Source organism: Nematolebias whitei, chromosome 3 (genome assembly GCF_014905685.2).
Source record: "Nematolebias whitei isolate Nwh7 chromosome 3, NemWhi1, whole genome shotgun sequence".
Classification (NCBI taxonomy): Eukaryota; Metazoa; Chordata; class Actinopteri; order Cyprinodontiformes; family Rivulidae; genus Nematolebias; species Nematolebias whitei.
The window spans coordinates 10,536,193-10,561,382 of record NC_056500.1 but is presented as its reverse complement, the minus strand read 5'-3'; the positions used below and the strand labels follow the sequence as shown (position 1 = coordinate 10,561,382).

At 40.6% G+C, this 25,190-nt stretch overlaps 2 protein-coding genes across 5 annotated transcripts in view; both read left to right on the top strand.

Moving 5' to 3' along the window:
* csnk1g2b (casein kinase 1, gamma 2b) overlaps positions 1 to 25,190 on the top strand; it is a 110,904-nt gene that overhangs the window by 47,973 nt on the left and 37,741 nt on the right. The window lies entirely within an intron of this gene.
* LOC119430551 (occludin) overlaps positions 9,694 to 25,190 on the top strand; it is a 27,328-nt gene continuing 11,831 nt past the window's right edge. The window contains exons 1-4 of the mRNA XM_037697977.1: positions 9,694 to 9,868; positions 15,185 to 15,780; positions 18,382 to 18,573; positions 18,803 to 18,970. Of these exons, the coding sequence (XP_037553905.1) occupies positions 15,205 to 15,780; positions 18,382 to 18,573; positions 18,803 to 18,970 (936 nt within the window). The 5' untranslated portion in view covers positions 9,694 to 9,868; positions 15,185 to 15,204. The remainder of the gene's footprint in view (positions 9,869 to 15,184; positions 15,781 to 18,381; positions 18,574 to 18,802; positions 18,971 to 25,190) is intronic.

Sequence of the window (25,190 nt, the reverse complement as noted above, 5' to 3'; positions counted from 1 at the left end):
TGCCAGTAAATCTGTGGCAGGTGCCAGTAAATCTGTGGCAGGTGCCACTGAAACCAGAGACAATGTGGCAGTTGACACTGGAAGTGCTAGTATGGGTGCTGCTGCTGCGATTTGAGCTTGCTGTCTCTCCAAAAAGTACTTGGTGAATGTAAATTTACAACTGATTAATTTTTGAAGTTAACTCTTTACCTAAGTGACATTACCAAACACAAAAATTGTTCTAATTTCCATCTGTCAGTTTTGCAGATAATAATCTACAACTTCTTGTGGTGGCAGCTGAGAGTCGTCTTCAACACAATATTCAAGCGTTAACAGATTTCGACGAGCGTGTGCATAATGTTATTGTCAGGGATTGACCTAAAGGATAAATCTCATTTCTCAACAAGAGAGAATGTCGGTTTCAAACTATCAACGGCAGTGGGAGTATTAAATCCTTTAAGTTATGCTAGCACTTGCGTTCATTTATTTTTATTTTTGTGTAGATCATTTTCAGTTCTCTTTTTTTCTCAATTTAAAGATATTTATTTCTGAAAATCATTAATTTGGATTATTTTTGTCTTCTTCTTTTTTTTTTTTTTTTTTTTTTTTTTCAGAAATATCCAGTTCCTCAATCCACCTATAAACCCCCACCTCAGGCACCAAAGGAAGTCAATGGAACTGGTGCTAATAAATATGTTTACTACGTGTGCAATGAACCGGGTCTTCCCTGGGTGAAACTCCCCTCAGTCAAACCAGCTCAGATCTCTACTGCTCGGCAGATCCGCAAGTTCTTCACCGGAAGACTAGACAACCCAATTCTGAGCTACCCACCCTTCCCCGGAAACGAGGCATACTACCTGAGGGCGCAGATCGCTCGGATCTCCGCAGGGACACAGGTCAGCCCCAAGGGCTTCTACCAGCTAGTGGAAAAAGAAGATGATGAGGCAGATGAGTTGTCCCAGTTAGACTGCGAAGTAAATCTTGAGTTCGAGGAAATTCCAGTCGATGAAATGACATCTTTGTCCATGTGGGTGCATCATGTTCAGCACATCCTGCAGCAGGTACACAGCTCCTCTGTGTGGTCTGTGAGAATGTTCTACATTTATTTACTGTGTGAACCTTTGGCTGCAGGGCCGCTGTGTCTGGGCCAACCTGGCTGTGAAATCCAAAGAAGACCCAAGTGAGGAGGAAGAAGATGATGAGGAAGATGAAGAGGAGCATGATATGCCAGAACCAGAAGTTGGACCTCCCCTGCTTACTTCTCTCTCCAAGGATGCAGGTCAGAAGCTGTTACACATTTTTAGGTTACAGTTATGTGATGAATCCTTGTTTTTCTTCTTTCAGCTGCTCCCTTCCTCAGGGGTCGCCACAGTAAATTAACTCACATAAAGACTTTGCAATTGTTTTCACGCTGGATGCCCTTTTACCGCAGCCCTCTGTGTGGAGCAGAGGGCTGCCATATAGGGCAATACCCAGGGGAGCAGATGGTGGGAGTTAAGAGCCTTGCTCAAGGGCCCAGAGTGGGGCAAATGAGGGTGAAGGCAGGTGGGGATGCTTCACCTTTCCTACCCACATTTTGGTGTTGATGGTCCAGGGGGTCGATCCGGTCGAGCCTCAGCAACAGCCAAAGCTGCAGACCGCTTGGCCCTCCAGTACTTCTCAGCTGCCTCCAGAGTCTCAGCAGCCGACAAGGCTCATTAGGTCTCCTTCAGCTTGACAGCCTCCCTAACCCGGTGTGTCCACCACTGAGTTCTAGGATGGCCACCGCAAGAAGCACAGACAACCTTGTGGCTACAGCTCAAGGCAGCCACTTCAAGAACTGAGGCGCGGAGCATGGCTCACTCAGACTCAATGTCCTTTACCTCAGCTGGGATACAGTTAAATCTCTCCTGGAGGTGCGAGTTGGAGATTTTCCTGACAGGTTCTTCTGCCAGGCGTTTTAACCCTCACTACATGTTTGTGTCTACTGGGTCTGTCCGGCATTTTCCACCGCCATCTGAGCCAACTCACTACCAAGTGGTGATCAGTTGACAGCTCAGTTCCTCTCTTTATTTGATTGTCCAAAACAAACGGCTGCAAATTAGATGACATCGGTCTACAAAATCAATCATCGATCTACAACCTAGGACGCCCTGGCGCCAATTGCACTTGTGGACACCCTTATATTCACTGGTGTAGTCTACATTTTTGTAAATGGTAAATGGACTGTACTTATATAGTGCCTTTCGATCTTATCAAGATACTCAAAGCACTTTACACTACAACCTGTGTCCTCATTTACCCATTCATACAGCTCTCTACTAGATCTCTACGAAGCTAATTGAACAAATCATTCTAAAGAGACTAATCAGAGCTTTATCACTTGATGGGACACACATCAGACGCAATGAGGGGTTCAGTGTCTTGCCCAGGGACACTTTGGCATGTGACAGCTGGTGGATTCGAACCCCCAACTCTTGCATTGGAGGACGACTGCTCTAACTACTCAGCCACAGCCGCCTTGTAGTGGGTACACTGTTCTTAGAAACCAAAGTACTGTAGTGAACCAGATGACCTCAAATCTACCAGATGGACAGAGACTGTTATTTTCATTGATCTGAATGAGTCTGGGCCATCTGATGAACTTTCTTTCTTGAATTAATCAAGCAGAAAAGACAATTCTTTATAATCATTACTGTCTTACAAATGTTTTGATAATCAAATTGTGTTAGTTCACTCAATGCTTTACAGGTTGAAAAGAACTACTAATTTTATTTTACATAAACAGTAAGTAATGATTTTTGTTCCTCATTCAGAGAAGAAATCACCTGAATATGCCTTTCTTGATTTTCTGTCTGAAATGAGCAAGCTGTCGTAAGTATGTGAAAGGTTGGTCTTCGGTCAACTAAAATGTTTACTGAAGAAGAAATGTCATGTTTAAACTTTTTCAGAAGATTACTAAGAGTAGACTCCAAAAAGTCTGCTGCTTCTGCAATAATCTTTTCTGTATGTTAAACAAGTTTCATTCTCTGACCTCGACTGTTGATAAACACCTTACGTCAAAAACACTCCTCTTTCTGGTCCTTCCACGAATCAGAAAGCTCTAAACTGAACAGGAAGTCGACCCAAATAAAATGTGGCACTTCCCAGTTCAAGTCAGATTTCGAGAGATTTTCAGAATTCCAAGAGTTTGAGAGTTCTGAGAGATGTTGGATTGGGAGCTGACAACAGGTCCGATAGTCCAACAGAATGAGCAGATTGAGAGTGCAGCCGGTTCTGAAAGTTTCAGAGCAATGAAGAATCCAGAGGTTTTGGGATTATAATTCTGTTTTGAACTAACCACGCACGACTCTTCGAGGATTTTAGCTGTTTTCAACGGAGACGCTGATATCAGTTGAAAAGGATTCTTACTGAGCTGATCTATCATCAATCAGGTAACGGCCTCTTCTTCGACTAAAGTGTACCGTGGACAGGCTGGAGATCTGACGGAGCGTGCAACTTCTGGTCAAACAGATTAAATTCCCTCACACATTTCCTCTGTAAGATAAATCTCAATTTAATCTTAAACTCTTCTCTCTCATAAATCAGTACAGATATTTTTAGGAATATCTGAAGCAAAGTCCTCAAATCACCGCCGAGTGATTTGAAGTTCATTTTCTGTGAAACTGTCTGTTATTATTTTCATATTTTGCCAAATTAATGTAAATGTTTGATGTTAAACTTTGATTTTGAAAATAAATGATTCCATTCATTTGATGGGTCAAAGATAAATAACGTCTCTCGTTCACATTTCTGTTAAATTCAATGCACGGCATTTACAGTCAGAAAAATGAAGAACTCGTGAATATTGTATGCATATATATAACACATATATTTGTCATACAACAAGTGACACGTACCTCACGTGTATCACTACAGTACACTGGTTAGTACAATGTAATTGTCAATTTATTTTGATTTTTAAGCATATTGAAAATTTCCAAATTTCTCTGATGCTTATATTTGAATAAATGTGCAACAAAATTTGTTCAACAGTTGGTTTTGTATTAAAAACATGTTATAGAAGTTATAAAACCGTATCAAAACATGTTCAAGTATTAAGTAGTAAGTATAGAATTATATAATAATTTGCTGAGTAAGCGATTGTAATAAACAAACATTGCATACAGATTGTAACGGAAGCGTTTAATGTATCAATGACACATGCCCAATGATATGTTATGTATCACTGGGCACTTTTAAATGGGTATACTGAAATTATTAAGCTTTTTTAGTGGGTATATTCCATATATCTGCGTATCGCAGAGACTACACCACTGCTTATATTCGAACATGGTGTTCGTGATGGACAAACTTCGACTAGCACAAAAGTCCAACAACAGAACACCACTCAAGTTCAGATCAGAGGCTGTTCCTCCCAGTCACGCCCCTACAGGTCACACTGTCTTTACCCATGTTGGCATTGAAGTCCCCCAGCAGTTAGGGGTGGCTGTGGCTGAGTGATTAGAGCAATAATCCTTCAATGGGAGAGTTGGTAGTTCGATTCCACCAACAGTCACATGCTGAAGTGTCCCTGGGCAAGCCACTGAACCCTTCATTGCCTCAATGTGCGTCCCATCGGTGTATGAATATGATCTAAAAGCATTGATTAGTCTTGGCATACATCAAAGTCAAAGTTTCTTTATTTATCATTCACACCACATGTGGTACATGTGGTGGAACAAAATTGTGTACACAGGGTCCCAGTTACATCCAACAAAAGTATAAATTGTAAAGAAAAACAGTAATAAAATCTAAGATATGAACTAAGAAATATGCTAAGCACTAGTAGTACAAAAACAAAATGCTGAACAACAGCAGCACGAACATGAGTCTGTGAGCAGATGAATATGAATGAACACAGCTGCGTGAAATAAATGAGCAGCACAAGATCAGCAACCACAACAGATCTAGTAGAGTGTTGTATGAATGGGTAAATGAGGGCACAGATTGTAGTGTAAAGTGCGTTGAGTGTCTTGATGAAATAGAAAGATTCTCTATAAGTCCAGTCCATTCCATTTACCCAGCAGAATAAAGGAATCCGCAGCTGGAGCACCTTCCAGCACCCCTGCCAAGAACTCCAAGGAGGCCAGATACTCTGAACTGCCATTCGGAGCATAGGCACAAACAACAGTCAGAACCCGTCCCCCCACCCAAAGGCGCAGGGAAGCCACGCTCTCATCAAACGGGGAAAACTCCAACACACAGGCACCAATTACGGTGGCTAAAAGTAGACCCACACCAGCTCGACGCCTCTCACCACATGCAACTCCAGAGATGAATAAGGTCCAGCTTGGTTCCAGAGCCCATTCTGTGCGTCGAGTTGAGCCCAACTTTGTCTAGTCGGTACCTCTCAACCTCCTCTAACCAGGGAGGTTACGTTCCATGTCCTAAGAGCCAGCTTTGGTAAGCCAGGGTCAGAACGCCAAGGCCCCTGCCTTTGACCACTGCCCATAGCATCATGCACCTGACTTGTGTGGTCCCTCCTGCAGGTGGTGAACCCACATGAAGGTAAGTCCCTGTTGCTCGTTCAGGATGAGCCAGACTCCAAGGGTAGAGACTTGGTCAGCAGGCACTCACTGATGAGCCCCTCCCCCAGTCTTGGCTCCAGGGTGGGGCCCCAGTAAAGGCTCCAGTATACTGCAGCGTACGTCCGTACACGCGTACGTACGCGTGTACTGTACGTAGAGTGTTCAGGCATGATACTCCAGCGTTCACCCCGATCAGCTGCAGAGCAGCTTCACAGACGAGGGCCGTTTACCTTCGGGACAAATTGAGGTCGCCGATTGGTCATTTGCTGACACGCCTACTGGATTGATTGACAGGTCGGAAAAAAGAAAAAAAAGCGAGCGCTGGCAGCCTCCGCCGCAGCGGTGTTCTGTGTTTATATGTTGTTAATAAAAAGATATAACAAAATAAAACAGAGAGTGCTGGCTCTGCAGCCCACACATCAGACCAGCCCAACAGGAAATCTCCAGACCCTCCCGCAGCCACGCTGGACCTGAGTTTAATTTGCTCGTGACAAATTCCTTCATTTCTCACCATTTCAGTCACGGCATCAGCGGAGGAGGAAGGGATCACTGCCTCTTGGCAAAAAAACAAAAGAAAAGGCCAGATCAGAGATGAAGAAGGGGAATTTAATACGTTGGTGTCGCATACAAAACAGTCCGTCGCCGGGCAGTTTATTGTGCGACACCGCGTACACGTATGCGGTCGTAAAAATTTGAGCTTTGCACGGACATGCCCCGGGGGGTACGCACGTACCTCTGCGTACGTACATGCGTACCTCTGCGTATGGATGTACGCGGCAGTATACTGGGGGCTTAACCCACAAGGCAAGGGACACTGAGCTCCTTGTTCTTGTTTGTTCATATGTCTTTGGAATCACTCTTAGTCTGGCCTGTCACCTAGAACCAACCTGCCTTGGGAGACCCTACCAGGAGCAATTACAATATCCCCTGACAGCAAAGCTCCTCATTCAGGCACACAAATGCCTCCACCACGATAAGGAGGTGATTCACGGAGGAGACTCAAGACTTTCCTTTAGGATAAATCCTAAAGTTTGGGGCCAACATGCAGCTGTTTTAATTTTTTTAAATACACCTTTGTGTTTCTATGTACAGTCCTCTGAGAAGATTTCTGGATGTTTGTCCTTCAGAACTGTTCAACACTCCTCCCTGGACCTCCAGATTGTCGTCCACTCTCACCCCCCAGCACGCTATAGCAGTGCTGCGCTCTAACCTCTGGCCAGGAGCACATGCCTACTACGCTTGTGGAAAGTAACTGTCAACTCATATTTGTATTTGCAATATGTATTATATTTGTATTTTTGCTCAGCTTGACTTTGGATTCAGAACTAACGGCCATTTGTTGTTTTCGTTCAGAAAATTTGAGAACATTTATATTGGATGGGGTTTGAAGAAGGCAGGGACAGAGTACAGTCCGCCTCTGCCCCCACCACCACAGAAGGAATATCCCAGTGGACCAGAAATCACAGAGGCTTTGGATCCAACACCGGAGGATGAGCAAGAACTGGAAAAAGCTTTAGAAGAGCAGCAAGCTGCACGGGATGAAATGGTTAAGTCAGAAGAGGAAGAGGAGGAGGATGAGGATGATGATGATGAGGAGGATGACTAAAAAAAACTTTTCAAATGTAAACCTTTAAAGCATTTCTAGGACAAACTTTTTTTTTCCTGCAGCATGACAGTGTATTTAAAACAAAAGTACTATAAATGTAAAATGTTAAAAAATTTGTCAAAATTGAATAAAAAAATAAACGAGCATTTCTTGAAAACATTTACTGTATCTTGTGCCAAAGTTTTAAATTAAGATCTTGTAAAATCTATTAGTATGGAGGGTTGATCTGCAACGATGCAGTGCTGCTGACAAAACGGCTTATAAAAAGTATGTTTGATGTTTCATGCTTTTATTGTCATAAATCAACCATGGTCTTAAACTTAAACATGGTCTTAAGGCTTTTACAACAACAACAAAAAAATCCAACTCCAGTAATACCAGTTATAAGTATAAATACGTATTATTAATTCTGAATGAATAAATTTAAATATATACAGTACCGGTATATATATATACATTGCTGCCCTTCTACTTGGTCTCTTGGACACAAAACGTCTACCTTCCTTCTCTGCATCATGTCAGCCAGCTCTTTACCTTTGCCTGTCATTGTCCCCACATTTAGAGTTGCAACCCTCAGTCCTTCTTGACTTTCCTCTTCTCTCTCTGTCTCCTGACGCACTTCCCTCCTCGTGGTCTTCGACTAACATCAGGTCACAGAAACACACACACTTTAGGCAGTGAAAATGTTCCACACAGATAAACTAAAATGTTGTTTTGGACATCATATTTACTAAACCTTATAATATGAAAGTATTGTTAGAATTTAAACACATGCACTATAAAATCTGTTTTTATTGATTATACGTGGATTTGGACATGCATAATCTCTAACAACACCACCTGATGCTCCAGTAAAAACAGTGACGCTAATTATTTTTACTCAAATTAAATAGAGATGTCTTTTAAATAAAATAATATGTTATATGGATTGATAACTCATGTAATTTTTATCTTATAGTTCTTCGACTGGAGCAAAATGCTTCAAACAAACTCCAGAAATACCAAACCGATGGACTGAATATTGAATAATCCCAGCTTTATCATAATACTTTTCTCTGTTTATTTTTTATCTTCAAAATTGGATCATAAAAAAGATTATCCGGTTTAAATCCACATTTGACTTTTCAAGTGTCCTCCACAACACAAAGTGAAACTGTCTGGTGTAACATCAACCCTCGGCCGTACCCACTAAGATTGGTTTATTGAATGTTCAGGGTTTTAAATTAGTGCTGGTTTTACTCCCAGAGTATCTACCCCCCTTTACCGTTATAATAAAAAGAGCTGAACACATTAAATCACAGCAGGAATCTGCCACGATGAGAACTTGGAGAGGTGGAGGTACTACGCACAGATGAGAAAAGAAAGTCTGCTGCAGCAAGACAGGGTAGGCCTACACCTGTGAGAATGAGAGAGAGACAGGTGGAACAGTGGAGGCTTCAAGGAGCAGAGGTCACAAAGGCAGGACTTCAAGGGTGGATGGTCACAGGGAGTGTGACAAAGAGGTGAAGATGAGAGCTCGGGCAGAATAGAATAAAGTTTCAGGTGTGATTTGTGACAAAAAGGTGGCAGTAAAATTTTGTTAAGACATTAGTGGGACCAGCTGTTATCTGGTTTGGAGACCGTATTGACAAAAAAGACAAGAGACTGAACTGGAAGTAGCAGAGCTGAAAATGATGAGGTTCTCCTTGTGAATGGATACAATTAGGAATGAGATCATCAGAGGTCCAGCACAGGTTGATGGACTGGGAGATAAAGAAGCCAAACTGAGATGGTTTGGACATGTCCAGAGGAGGCATTGGCAGAAGGATGTTAGAAATGCAGCTGCTAGGAAAAAGACAAAAGAGGAGATCTATGGATGCAGTTAGAGAGGACATGGAGGTAGGTGAGGACAACCCCTGAGGAACATTTTGATGGTGGGGTTTACTCAGACTAGCAGAATCTGTGTTCCCTCTGAAATCAAAGGGACAACTAATCATAACTTGGTGGGTATGTTAATAAAACTGTTGATAATGGAAAAATATATTTTTTAGGGGATGGTGTCCAGATTCTGACAGAGGAATGCTCTCCAACTCTGTTTTCTGCGCGCTCCTGAAACAGGGGGACACAATATGGCGCGACACTGGACTTCCGGGTACGAGTTACCCAAGTTCTACTTCTCCTGGGAAAATTTCACATTCACAAGAAAAAGTGGTCAAACTCCAAGCCAAACATAACCCACTTCAACAATGAACTTTAGCACCACAATTAAGGAACTTGAAAGAAAACTCTAGAAAAACTTCATGTGAATTTATCTATATAATCTGTAAATATATTTGTCTTGTTCTTTTTTTATGCTTGAACGATATTGCCTTTGTACCTGTTAATATACCAATGTTTGTAATGTTGATAAAAACTTAATAATAATAAAAAAAGGTAGAAATGGACCCCCTGGCCACGGTGACGCGGCCGTCAGAAGAAATGCTGCCCTCTAGCGGTGAGAAAGCGGCGGTGCAGCGGCGGGACGTCTCTCCGCCGACAGGCGGGACTAAAGCGGAGAGGCTGGAAAAGACCGTTCACTCTGTCCGAGACGAAAGAACAAAGCGTTGCTCAAAGTACCAAAGTCATTCAAGACCGAGTTGAGGTTCTGACAAACCCATAAATCCGAGTCCGTCTTTGGTCCTAAGGAGAATCTGAACAGGAAACTCGACCTGACTCTGGTCCAGAGAGCCTCCCTCCCTCCAACTCCTCCAAGCAGGTAAGAAAATCACAAGAAGTGGATTAACTTCAGATTTCACTGTTATTGACCAAGACAAAACAGTTTCTTTTACACTTTTATGTGTTTTTAATGACCTTTTGAGGTCCCTGCGCGTGCATCTTGTAAATGAACTGTGAGTTAAGATGTTTTTCTTCGACAGGTGGGTCACTTAAAAAAACAAAAAAACAACTTTGTCTGAGCCAACATGGTGTTTATTTCACAAATGAATCGGTTCAAAACAACAACTAACCACCAGAGACATCACCCACAATAAATAAACAGGGTTTGAAATACTCAACAGTGAGTTTAAATTTGTATTTTGAAGCAAAAGTGGAGCTCCATCACTATAACCTGATGAATATGGTAAAAGAGTATAGGCTATTGTTATATCTAGAGAGCAATAATTTTTAAAGCAGTATGTTTTTAATATAGAACTTTTTAAGTGATTAAGCGTTAGCCACAGTAATTAGTGATTAATTACAGCTGTTAATTGATTTCACCTGCACATGGGTTCAACAGAAGCCCTGCAGGAAGTTTTAACTTTTAATTAATTTCAGCTGTCGGATTTTAATAAAGGTTTCAGAAATAATTATTTGGGCTCTACTGATTTACAAAGTCAGCCCTATTCAAAATGGCCGCCACAGCTAATCCACCAACTCCTAATTTTTGTGTATTTGTACTCTCATGATCATTTATTGGTCAAATTAGGAAACCAGTCAACTTTTAATTTTCTTCCATGTGAAACTGGATGCTTTATTGTATTTTGATTTTTAAATTATAGAAAAAAAAGCATTCAACTTGTTTTTATATCCATCACACAAGTCTCTTAAAATGTTCACTTAATCTGCAGAAATGGAAACGCAGTGTGAATGCTGAGCGCTGAAATTTGCAGAAAAACTGAAACGGAGCTGAAAGCTAAAAGAAACACAATGCTAGTTATAAGAAGAAAAATGCTTTTAAAAGCAGAAGTAGCAAAACAGTAGCTAAATGCAGCAAAACTAGCTAAAAGAAGCAAAAAGACTACAAGGTAAAAGTAGCACAGCGCTAGCTAAATGCTAGCAAATGTAGCAAAAGAATAGCTAACAGGTAAAAGTAGACAAAACTAACTAAAAGTCTATATTGTCTATATTCTGATTTACCTCATTTTGTATTTTGCTTTGTGTGTTACCTGTTGTTTTGTCTGTACAGCACTTTGGTTGGCTTTGTAGCTGTTTTAAGTGCTTTATAAATAAAGTGGTATGGTATGGTACTAACTAAAAGCTGGCAAACACTAGATAATAGCTAAAATTATCAAAGCACTATCTAAAAGTAACTAAATGCTAGCTAAAAACTAAAAGTTGTGATATGCTATCAAAAAGTAGCTAAAAGTAGCATAAAAACAAGAACAGTAGCACAAATACCGTGAAGCTTTCAAAGGGAACAATGTTTTTAAATGATTTGATGTCAATATATATCTGAGAGGAATTATTATTAAAGTATAAAACATATTAATATTTAGAAAAGAATAAAAGTTGCAAAACCTAAAAGTGATAGTCCGTCATTCTGAGCTGAACATTTTGTAAGTTGTAACGCTCAGAAACATCAAAGTAAAACTCCATAAAAACATTAATGTAAATGCTGAGTCACGTGTGGAAACATCAACATGTTCCGTTTATTACAGAAAATCGGATTATGTTTCCCAGGAGAGCACGGGTGGGGGGGTGGGGGGTGCAGGAAGTCTTGACTGACTCCTTGGTGTGTCAGTGGGTCCCAGTCCTGCGTCGGGCCGGGGGTTTGATTGTTTTTGACAGATGTGAGGCATGTGACCGTACAACTGGAATTCCTTCATCGGCCTCAGATGATAGAGTCTCTGTGTTGCACCGGAGGTCAGGCCTGGTGGGTGTGTGACCCGACCGCTGCGCTCCGAACTCTGTGCTTTCTGTCCGGCTTGAAAATAAAAACAGGAGACGTGCGTGCCAGCTTTAGACAAACACCACTACAATCTGTGCTACTGTTGCTGCTGTTGTGCTGTTTCTACTACGAGGAACGATCTGAGCAAAACCTCCATCAGGAAGTTTGAACAGCCTTCCTTTTCTGCAGCAGGTGCTCCAATAATCAATTAACAATAGGTCATAAATAAACGCCCAGCGTTCCTCAGATGAGTGCATATCACCCGCCTCCTTTCACGCCAGAGTTTCAGACTCAAACCAGCGTATGATGAGAAACGTCCTGCGAGATGTCCTAAGTGTTGTGAACGACTCGGCTACAGAATTATATCAAACTTGAATTCAATGTCTATAAAACTGAGTTAACAGACAAATGTACACGCAGACATTTATGTATTATGAGCTTTTATTTGGGCTGTCTAAAAACTAAAGCTTTATAACTTTACAACACATTCGTATTTTTCTGCCTTAAATTTTACTATTCTGTTTGCGTATTTGCCTTCAACTCCGTCTTATTACTTGGATTAAATCAGCTACGACTGAGTTTCCGTTCTACGCGGAGAACAAACAGATCTTTGAGTTGAACTGATCTGCGTCGGGGGTAGATTTTTGGGATTTGGGCTCTTTAAGGTGACGCTGAGCCGTCTGGGCAGTCTGGCAGGAAATAATCAGCCGGACAGATTATTTCCTGCCAGGTATCTGTATGATCAAACTCCAGAGGAGGGAATAAACTGGAGCAGAGTCTCCTGCAGGACAACAACAATAAAAGACACCTGATACTGAACAACGTCCACCTGTCCCCCCCCCCAGCTTTCTTTCTTTCTTTCTTTCCCTCACCCACAGGAGTTGTACAGAGCAGCCCTTGTATGATCCCTGGACAGTGCCCCAATTTTCTTTTCTGTTTTTTTTTTTAGGGATTCCATGGCAACAATGCTCCTGTGACAAGAAGCTCAGACTTCTGCCCCTCCTGTTCCCGAAACAAAGGCAAGAAGTTATGGTGGGAGGGCAGAGGTGGGGGCTCTGAGGCGAGGCCTCCTCTGCTGTGTGTCCACGTCCCATAAAAGCAGAAGACTTATGAAACTGAGGGCAGTGCCAGGGATTGTATCTGTCTTTATGTCTGAGCTGCTGAATGGATGGGTGTCCCCCCCCCCCCCCACTGTCCCACAGAGACGCCACAGTGGGAGCAACGTCTCCTGTTTTCTGCTCTAACTCACGGTTACTGCCATAATTTGCCAAGTCAGCGCGTTTCAGATTTGTTGACACGGTTAAAAACACCTGTCACAAATTTAACCGATCTTCGTTTCTGCCAAGAAAAAGTCAAAAATGATTTTCAGTTTGTCGTCGTCGAAGTTCCCCAAACGAGACGAGGCGTTTTTACTGAAATAGTTCTGAACAATTTCACCGAATCAAGCAACACTCCCACTTTCTACACCCCTCTGTGAAAGAATGCACTTTATTTTCTTTTTAAAATAAGTGCAAACTAAACATCTTTGACTTGCTTGTGCTACCAGCGAGAGTAAAAAAACATAAAAGAAAACGATTGTTTTTGACGATTTCAGAGTCTCTTTATTGTCATTCGCGCCACATGTGGTACATGTGGTGGAACGAGATTATGTACACAGGGTCCCAGTTACATCCAACAATAAAATGTATAAGAAGAACAGTAATAACATCTAAGATATGAACTAAGAAAAACATCAACTAAATATACACTAAGCACTCATAACATAAAACATTGAACATCAGCACAAACATGAACATGAGTCTGTGAGCAGATGTGCACGCATGAACACATCAACATGAAACAGATCAGCAGCAACATGAAACAGATCAGCAGCAACATGATGTGGTTTTCACAGTGATTATTCTGGTTAGAGATTCATGAGTCTAACAGCCTCAGGGTAGAAGCTGTTTCTCAGTCTAGTGGTTCTACACTTAATGCTCCTTAACCTCCTTCCTGAGGGGAGCGGGGTAAAAAGTGTGTGTGCTGGGTGAGTGAGGTCCTTCACGATGCAGGTGGCCCTCTTCCTGCATCTGGAGGTGTAGATGTCTGTGATGGTGAGGAGGCTGACTCCAACATTCTGTGCAGCCTTCACCACTTTCTGCAGCTGTGCAGCCTCCATGCCGCACGTTGACAACCTCCACCGCAGATCCTCCTATGTTTTTTTTTTTTTTTGGGGGGTGGGGGGGGGGGGGGGGGGGTGTAGGTGTGTTTGTTCCTTCTGAAGTCCACGACCATCTCCTTCGTCTTCTTCACATTGATGTGAAGGTTATTCTTCTTGCACAGTTTCTGTGTGGTTGTTGGTTTTGTTACCATTTTAATATTTTTGTTCTTGTATAATCTCATGCCTTGTCAGCACCTGTAGTCCCGTTCCTAATACAGTGGAACCTAATTTTTGGGTTAGGTGTTAGATTTAGGACTAAGTTGTGAATTGAGTTTAGGACAGGGGGTCATGGTTACGCCACATAAATTAACGACAATGTCCTAATAAGGATAGAAGTTTTACAAAGACTGGAACTTGACAATAATAAGTCCCAAACTGAAGTCTTGTACATCAATTGTCCAGATCCAACGTAATAATTAATGACTTTAGGATCAAGGAAGTATGAAGGTTTAGCTATGTGGGTGGTGATTTTACAAATGATGGTGACCGTGTGCCCGAGATCAACGAGAGACCTGACAAACCAGCTTGTTTTGAGGGTTTTTGAGACATTAAAGGTTTGATTTGTCTCAAAGTAACTTTGTCCTGCTGTTTACACGACTTCCCAGTTGAACTTGTCACCCACCCACTCCCTGTAGGGCTCCGTTCAGAAGAATGGGCATTGTTAAGTAACTTACACTGCAGCGTTGCATTTCCCTTTAAGATCTGTTGCAGAAAACAAAATTTTTAGCTGAATGAATGTTTGTGAAATGTTCAAAGTGTTTTCATTGTGTGGGCCGGGGAGAGAGACTCCTACAGACTGAGGAGGCAAAAAGGAAAGTATTGTTGGGTTTCTCTCCCTGTCCTGGTACCAGCATCTCCACTCTAACTGGGAGTTATCTCGTGCAGTGACCTCTCAGGTCATTTCTTTAATTTTTCTGATTTCCTGATTAATATAAAATATATTAAATTATATGACACAATAGTATGAAACAAAGAAATGCACAGACAAGTTTAAGTTTTACCCTCAGGAATCACACCCAGTTTGGAAATGGTGAAACATTTACAGCGCTCTGCAACTAAATCCTTCATTATCATAAAAAGTCACGCCTGACTTACTCATATCTCTCCACGTAGCTTTAGTCGTATCAGTTCAGCTGAAAAACAGCCGAACCTTACTTCCTAGTTTTCTGCTGGGTGTTTGTGACCTCTGAGCTAAATCCTTCTGATTTTGCTGTTCCTGTTTTCAGTTGGGGTCACATCTGGAGCGATGTTTGACAAGCAGCACTACGACAGCCCGCCGGTCTACACCCCTCCATCCAACAATGGCTTTGGTCCTACGGGCAGCTTGCATGGCCCCCACAGCGACTACAACGCGTACCCACCTCCACCGGGGTCCTACTACATCGAGGACAAACCGCAGCACTTCTACAAATGGCTGTCCCCTCCTGGGATCATCAAGGCCATGATGGCGACAGTGATCGTGCTCTGCGTGGCCATATTTGCCTGTGTGGCTTCAACGCTCATGTGGGAATTCCAGTATGGGATGGGAGGGGGTTACTACGGTTCTGGTATGGGCTACGGCAGCGGATACATGGGAGGAAGCTACGGCTCAGGCTACGGCTCAGGCTATGGTTATGGAGGAGGTTACGGAGGCTACGGAAACTACTATGGCAATTATGTTTCTCCTTATTCGGCCAAAACCGCCATGATCGCCATGGCAGCGATTAACTTTATCGGAGCGCTGTCCTTTTTTATAGCCAGCTTCTCAAAATCCAACGCAGTCCGCAGCAGGAAGTTCTTCCTGGCCCTCCTGATAAGCAGCATTATTATGGCGATCCTGCAGGTAAGGCTAATTTATTGTATATTCAGCAATACGTTCTAAGTTATAATCGTAATTTACAAAAAGTGCAAATGACTGGTTGAAACGTTTTTACTGAGAGGAGTATTCATGTACAACTGATGGGGTTTCCTTTCTCTGGGCCTTTCAGTGTCTATGAGGCTGTTTTCCTTAAATATGAGAGTGGTTCTGTGATCATTCATCAGACTAGAAAATAATTTTGTAGTGTAAGAAAAACTAACGGACTGCAGCACGTAGAACATGCATGACATTAAAACACGTCTTACCTCTCAGTTTATCTTTAAAAGTGAGAACTTTGTGTTTACTTTTGCTCACATTTACACAGTCAAGCATCCTTTATCATCTCCCATCCTTTGCCAAAACAGCTGTAATCGTTAATCATCATCAGCTAAAAAACATTTAAATTCAAGATAATATTAAATTTACTTTGCACTGAGTGCGGCTTAAGTTGTAGTTCATCTTTCACAATTCCCACCGTGCACACGTACAGACTGCTGAGCTCACAGGTTTGAGTGTAGAATATAAAGTGCTTCAGATTAGCGTTTCTCTGCTGAAACATTGTTTCATCTAACAGTCATCACTGAAGCAGCTGTTTCTGTAACGAGACGTAATGAGCATGCTATAAAAACCACGCTTAACTAAACTTCATTGATATAGTTAGTGTGTTTAACAAAACAGATTGAATCATGCATGATAATAATAATATAAAACACATGGATACACTAAAATAGAACTTGGGATAAAACAGTACAAGATGAACACATTAAAACAAGTAAATCTTTTAACAGTTTCTGTGAATCCATCGAGTGACAAGCTCGTTCAAGTTAATGTGACTCAAGCTGGTGAAAAGAGTGATAATAAGGAATTTTTAAAATTCATTTTGTTATTATTTTTATTATCTGTCTTAAAAGCCTCAAAACAATATGCAGTTTGAAATTTTATCACCAGGCAACAAACTAGCTTTTTATTTATTTTTATAAGAGTTCTGCTTTAAAAAGAAACTTTCTATCTGGAGGGATGTGTGATGTGTTTGGGGATTCCAGTTTGTTTTTTTAAAAAGAGGAATCCTCAAGCTTCACAATGATGCCAAACATTATACGAAGGGATTTCCTGGTGCTGTCATTGCTAGCAGAAATAAAGGGTTAATTTCAAAAAGCTTAGAGTTAAAAGGTTTATTTCAGAAGACATGTTCAAAAACTTGGACTTAAATGTAGATTAGGAAGATTTTATGTTATTTTAGTTACAGACATTTCTATATGCAGTTAATATAAACTCATTTTTTAATGCAAATTTCAGTTATGGCAACAAAGAACAAGGTTTTAATATGTTTTGCAGTGCAGCCTGTGCTCATTCAGGCTCATTTTGCCAGCACGGGTCACAAATATGTTTTTAGTTTGTTTTTGAAGGCAGAGAGGCTGCTGGTGTCCTCAGGTTGTTGGACCTGGAGGACAGCGGCCTGAAAACTAAAAGCTCTGCCTCCCATTGTGGTTCGAGAAATTCTTGGAACAACTAATAACCTTCAAATTACCAAACAGAAAAGTGATTTTTATTTGTGTAGTATTCTCACTATTCAACTCCATAAAGCATAAACAGAAAAGACAAAACTATCCTGAAGTACCTAATGCAGTGGTGCCCAGACTTTTTCAGCATGCGAGCTATTTTTAAAATGTCCAAGTCAAAGTGATCTATCTACTATAAGGCCCCATTTACCATACCATACCATACCATACCATACCATACCATACCATACCCTACAATTTTATTTATAAAGCACTTTAAACAGTGACGGGGCCAACCAAAGTGCTGTACACTTGGTTGGAGCACCTTGGAAACCTGCAAATTGCCAAACAGAAAAGTGATTTTTATTTGTGTAGTATTCTCACTGATATTCAACTCTATAAAGCATAAACAGCATAAACGTTCTTACACGAGAACAACCTCTAGAAACGTTAGTGTTTTTTTTCAATATTTATTGGGGTAATAAACAAAAAATTATCTGGTTTACATGAAAAACGCTATAGCTTCCATGTCAGTCGGGTTGCCAGATAAGAAATTATGAACGATAGTACTGTGGCTTTAAAATTATAGTATTTTGATCTTAACTGCCATATACTGTATGCTGAGTAAAGATATTCTAAGATAAGTTGTGTGTTGTGTTTGTTGAACATGTGCACAGAAAAGGAGGGGGTAATAAAAGATGCTTTAAATTTATCTGGCAACCCTGTTGGGCTCAGCTGCATTCATTGTGCATGCAGCGTCTGCATGATCACAGTTGGTCCAAACTGATGGTTTCAATGTAATTCTACGTCTTTTATTAGCTTAATAAATTGATGGTAAACTTTAACGCTATTCTTATTAAACACTCTTCCATCATTCCTGCTAACACGTAAACTCTGACCAAGCTTTTTTTATTCCCAGCGTACAACACGGCTGTCTCATTCTGTTCTTACATTTTGTTCTGTGACTGTTTGTGGTCTGACTGCTGCTCCTTGTGTCTCCACGTGATACGAGCGTGTTGTCAGATTATTGCAGAGCCGCAGCGAGCATCATCTTATTGAACGTGCACTGATCTCACGTCTGTTTCAGGGCATCATAAACATCGTGTACATTGTCGGGGTGAACCCCATGGCTCAGAGCTCCTCCAGTATGATGTACAATCCGATGCTCGTGATGTGCCAGAACCTCTACCAGACCAGCTACTCCCAGATGGGAGGGGTGGGAGGATTCCCCATGTACAACCAGTACCTGTACCATTACTGCTTTGTGGACCCTCAGGAGGTCTGTAGCATTTCCTGTAGATAGTTTGATTTTTATTTGTTGGATGAGTTCAGTTTTTGAGATTATTAAATTTTTTATTTTGGTCTGAATGACCTTATGAGCTCCTTGTTTTTCCTACAGATGTGCGTCTCTGTTCTTTTTGTATCAACAAAAAAAGTTTTATTGCACATCTTATCTCCTGGAGGAGTTACCGGTACTAGATTTCATCCTATGGTTCTTGCTTTTCCAGGGAGTTGCCATGGTGTGTGGATTCGTGGTAGTGATCGCTTTGGGGGTTACTGCTTTCTTTGCGCAAAGGACAAGAGGGAAGATCTGGCGCTACGGAAAACCAAACATCTACTGGGACGAGCCTCTCGTTGGTGGGAAGGCCTCGGAGGGCAGAGATGTGGAGGAATGGGTAAGAGTCAACTGCGTGATGAACACAGTTCAATAAGACTGTGTTTACATGGGACGTAAAGAGTAAACAGAAAAAAAAAATTTGACCCCAAACTGACCTTGAGCTGCAGTTAAAACATACAGTGTTCAAATTACAAACTAAAGTGGTTCTTTATGAATTCTGTGCCAAATTGTTTTCCAACATTTAAAATCTTTTGCCGAGTGATATAGGTCATCAGGAGGAGACTTACTGCCCCGTTTAGGTAATCATCAGGTATAAAGATAGGAAGGTGAGCGTGATGAGGCAGTAAGTCAGAGAGAGTCAGAGATTCTTTATTATCATCCGCACCTCATGTGGTTCATGTGGTGGAGCGAAATTATGTACACAGGGTCCCAGTTACATCCAACAATAAAATGTCTAAGAAAAACAGTAATAACATCTAAGATATGAACTAAGAAAAACATCAACTAAATATACACTAAGCACTCATAACATAAAAACATTGAACATCAGCACAAACATGAACATGAGTCTGTGAGCAGATGTGCACGCATGAACACAGCAACATGAAACAGATCAGCAGCAACATGAAACAGATCAGCAGCAACATGATGTGATTTTTCACAGTGATTATTCTAGTTAGAGATTCATGAGTCTAACAGCCTCAGGGTAGAAGCTGTTCCTCAGTCTAGTGGTTCTACACTTAATGCTCCTCAACCTCCTTCCTGAGGGGAGTGGGGCAAAAAGTGTGTGTGCTGGATGAGTGAGGTCCTTCATGATGCAGGCAGCCCTCTTCCGTAAACAGGTAGACTGAGGTTCCTGCATACCTGAGGCCAGTCTCACTATTTTTAACAAATAACACTGCTGGACGAACAAAGACGTAGTTGTCAGTCCTCATCTACTTTTTATTGCTTCTCTTTAGGAGTTGAAAGTCCAGGAGGAGTTTCTTACAGGATCCAGCGAGGAGCCGGTCACAGCACGTTAACAGTGTTGCTTTTATCGGAGTCGTTTTGTTCAGGGTCAGAGCTGATAAGAGCCAGTGATCGAGTGCTCCCGGTCCTGGTTTCACACTCTGTAATCATTAACCATCCGAGAAGATAGAACACAGCCTTGTAGAGGGTTTTTGCTTGGTCTTTTTTAAACAACACTCGGGGCCATACAGGACCGACAGGTGAAATCTGGGTCATTAGGACTTCTGACATTTAAAATGATTCTTAATCTGAAAATGACTGAGAAATAAAAAGTGTCTAAAGTAGGTTTGAAGAATTTTTACACAAAAAATGTGTTGAATTTAAATTATCAATTGTAGACATTTTTATGAAGTGGTAACAGTCATCCCTCGCTACTTCACGGTTCGTTTTTCGCGGACTCACTATCGTGGTTTTTCAAAGTAAGATTGGACGTGACACACAATTGGCTGATTGATGGATGGGCTGCACGATCGGCATGGATTTTTAAAATTTAAAATAAATTATTTTAAATGATGTTGCACCTGTGTGCAGCCCACAGATGTGAGAGAAGCTTCCTCCTGCAGCTGGTCAGCTGATCTCCGCTCTGAGAGAAGGGCGGAGAAGTGGGCATGGCCGAGAGTGCATCCGGATGTAGAGAGCTGAAATCATGGCATGCTGTGCTCTTTTAGAGCGTTTAGAGTTATATTTTTCACTTATCGCGGCGTTTCAGGGTACGGATCCCCCACGATAAAAGAGGGACCACTGTATTTTTTATTTTTTTAATCTCAGCACTGACGAAAATATAATTCTCTGGAATATTTCTTTCCCATCTGCCGCAGTACTTATTGACAGCAAAGAGTAATTCATCTATGCATTATCCAGGCGGTGTTTATTAAGAGAAACATGTACTGGGCACAGATGAAAACATAAACCAACACATACAGAAAACACGTTTACTACATGTGAAATAGTTAAAAATAAATGTATGACAACAGAAAATTAATAATAACATTTGAACAAATAGTAAATTAACAAAACAAAATGTTGAAGGTTGTTCTTGCTGGATGGTTGTGGTAGTGTGAAGATCGTTAGGAGTGAGTGTCTCACCTATAACACATAGTGGACAGAACAATGTCTTTTTGGAGAATCAGAGAACTTTTATGCGGTCCAACTATTAGAAAACTATCAACAAATCAGAGCAGTAGCTGAAAAAAGTGATTTATATTGTCAACTAAAATAATTCGTACCACAAAAAGTCATCATAGTTCAAGTGAAAACTATAGGTAATATTTTAACAGCACATTTGCTTCAAGCTCATATTTAACTTGTTAGTATTTTTTTCAACGTGTGACCTTCATGTTGCTGTTTATTGGTTCACAGAGACAGCCTAATATCTCCTATTGATAAGCTGCAACTCACAATTCTGCTGGCCAAGTCTCAAAACCACCACGAGACAGTTTAAGTTTATTTTGTGATGGCACGGTGGTCTTTTTACTGCAGCTCTAAAAACATCTGCAGGACGTCATGTTTTCTCTTTGTTGTAGTTTGGACTGTACGAACCAGAAGAAAAAGTTCCAAGACAAATAACATAAAATAACTGCACAAATGTACGCTTTAAAAACTTTAAAGACACTTGAACTTTAAAATACCCAGGAAGAACGAACGCTGCAAGTTGTTGACAACAGTTTAATATTTCAGTCAATCAGACATGAAGGGAAGACTAAAAACATAGAAGAAGCAACTCTAAACAGATGTGCTCATACTGAATTATATAGAGCTGCTTGTTTTTGGAGATGGGGTGTCATTGCTGATCATATGTCATCATGCACACTCTGCCTCGCAGAGTAAATCCTCTGACTAGCACTTGTGTCTAATAATGGAGCCATGCACACTGATGTCACCAGCTTATTGTTGGTGCAGTAATGCAGTGTGTGTTACCACTCCATTTAAGATCTTTACCATTTTTCATGGAAATCACAGCTGTAATAGAATATGAGGTATATACATAGAAATTAGAGAAACTTGGGAATAAAAAAAAAACTGTTTCCTGGAAAATTTGACAGTTATTGCAAACTTATTATTACTTAATCAGAGAATAAAACATGTAGGTTGTGTAGCCTTTGGACCATGTTGTCCACATCATCCAAAGTGTGTCTTTATTTTTATAGCAACACATTTTATGTTTCTAATAAACCTTTCAGTTTCCACCTTTACGTTTTCCTCTTTTCCCCTCAGTAGTATTTGTGACCTGTGCCAGCAAAATGAGTCACTATGATGAAGTTTTTAAAAATCGAGTTGTTTTTTTTATTCTCCATCTAAGAAGCTTCCAAAAGATTTGTAGTTTGTTAAAATTTGGCGATTTATCACCTATCAACAAGCTAGTTTTATTTACAAGTGTCATAAAAACTAAATTTTTATTGATCATAAGTGATATCATAGAGAATTTCAGCCCTATATTATAATAGGAATCCTTTGGCTTAACAAAGACACCAAACATTGTACAAAGGGATTTCCTGGGGCTTCTGCAGCTAGCAGAGACAAATGGTCAGTTTGAAAAGAAATTAAAAGAGATTGTTTCTGAAGACATCCCAGTTTAAAAACTTTGTTTTAAAAGTGCCCGTGACATGGATATCCTTTGAATAGTGGAACAAAATGTCTTAACATTTAAGAAATGTGGCATAATACTCATGATTTTACTAATTTTATCACATATCTGGCGTATTCTTTTCAACTTGTGTAGCCAAAGGGAAACAGGAAGTGACATCAAAGGGGAACTCTTTAAAAAGGGGAAGTCTCTGGTCTTTGTTTATTGAAACATTATTTGTAGAGCCCGACCAATATGGAAATTTTGGCTGTCACCGATACTGATATTGGGAGGGGAAAGCTAATGCCGATAACTGATATATTGGCTGAACATTTTTGAGCTTTGTCCACCTTCAAGAATCTAAGTAAACATATACTTTTAAACCTGTTTTAACCCTTGATGTCTTGAAACAGTCTTCCAAATATGCCTTCACATTTTCTGTTCTCCACTATTCACCATAAAGTTATCAAGTTTGTTACAATAATATAAATTAAACAAAGAAACACTCTTCCCTGTTCACTGTTTAAACAGTCAGTCTCGTTTGGTGAAGATCTAATTTGTATTGACCGCAGCAGTGTTTTTTTTTTTTTTGGCAGAGTAGCAAAGATTTCAGACAAACAATGCATTTCTTTGAGGTTGACAAAGATAACGTTACTAACACTGATATATATTTACCTCTTATTTAGATTTATTGTTCTGAATAAAGTTTTACAAGGCAAAAGCCTATGCTAGGTTATATAAACGTTAGCTTGCTAATTTGAGAGGCACGTAGCTAATGAAAAGCGAGTTGGAGGATTGAAGAGAAGTTATTGTTGTTTTTTTTTTTTTACAAATAAGTTAAAATAAACTTACCGTGCTTTGTTAAGTAAAATACGCTACACGGTATTGCTCCCTGCTTCTGCAGTGCTGAAAGTGAAAGTGAAACTTAAAGTGAACGGCCATGGCTTGAAAGTAGTTTGCATGTGCCCTCTGCTGGATACATGGTATAATTACGCCATTTGCAAGTAATGACATGGCTTGTTCCCAGTGTTTATATCGGTGCATAATGGGACAATAATCCCCGATACTGATATGTCCAAAAAGCCTATATCGGCTTAAAATATCGGCCCTACCGATACGTCAGTCAGGCTCTAATTATTTGAACTTAGACTCTTGAACATAGACTCCTTCATCTCTCCCTGATAGTGACTCATCAAACATGAAATTCTTCTCTATTGTCTCTGTCTTTAGTCATTGTAGCAATGATCTGTTTATGTGCAGGCGTTTGTCATCACTTCCTGTCACTGCGCATGAGAAAATCTCAACTGTTCATCTTTGTGGCGTGACATTTTATCTCGCAATACCTATTATTATTGTCTCTCCAAAAAGACATTTCATATTTATTACAAAAAATTGACATCCCATGCACGTTAATAGTTTTAACACAAACCTCTATAACGACAAACCCCCCCACCAATATTTTCATGTTTTTTGCACTGCAGCCTGTGCTCATTGCGACTCATTTTGGTCACATTTTTCCATCATTCTTTTACTACCTGCATACACCTGCAGGCTCTGCCAGTGTCAGTTTAACACTGTGGCTGCTCTGAGATCGGACCTGTCTCTGTTGTGAAGCTGCGGAGGCCTGGCTCGCCCTGATGACCTCACATACAAGCTTTATTCAGCTCAGCCGGGCTGAGATGCATTGTGTCTTCAGCATGAAGTCATCAGGGTTGGTTTTAGTAGAGCGGTCTTTGTGCCACGGCCACTGGGACCCTGCACAGATGGAGAGAAAGCAGGAATGTAGATTCAAACATCCACAGACTGAACGTGGGTGGAAACTGTTTAAAACATTATAAATCATGTCATTCTTTCACATTTTGTTCTTGCTATAAAATCAATATCGTGACATATCTCAGTCGCTGGTGCTCAGGATTTCTAAAAGCGATGAGCCTTTAACTCTCAAAAGAGGATCTGAGGGTCAGAAACGGTCCTTGAGTCATCTCAGTTCTGGTCGTCAGTATTTTCAAACAACAAAATCAAAACTGTGTCAAATAAATGAATGAAAAGCAAGGTTTTAGAAAAGTTGGTCGGATGAAAGACGAACTGTTTCTCCCTTTAAAACACTTGTCCAGATCACATGATTTAACATTTTTTGTGATTTATCTATCTGGATGATTGAGTTTACAAACTTTTTGTTTTTCAACACAGTTAAAACTAAGTCTAAAGCGACTCTTCATCAGTTTTCAAGAAGTACTTTTTGAGTAGAATAGGCCTAAAATTTCCTTTAACGTGTTTTTAAGATCAAAAGTGTGCTAAAAAGCATTTAAAACTAAACCGATTTTTTTTAGTCAACAGTTGATGACTAACTTCTTCTTTTGGCTTTTCCCTCTTCAGGGGGCTCCACAGCAAGTCCTCCTCCTCCATCTCACTCTGTCCTCAGTCCAACCATGTCCTCTCTAACTGCATCCATGTATCTCCTCTTTGTCTTTTTCCTGGCAGCTGCATTTCTAACATCCATCTACCAGTATACCCACTGTCCCTCCTCTGGACATGTTCAAAACATCTCAGTCTGGCCTCTTTTTAACTTTATCTCCCAGTTCAACCTGTTATTGATTAGTTAGTTGATCAGTAGTTGAGGACAATCTGTGATGTATTAATTCACACGTTTATTATATAAAGAGAGTTTTGTATTTTGACCAGGCTTGGTAATTATACTGAATTTATC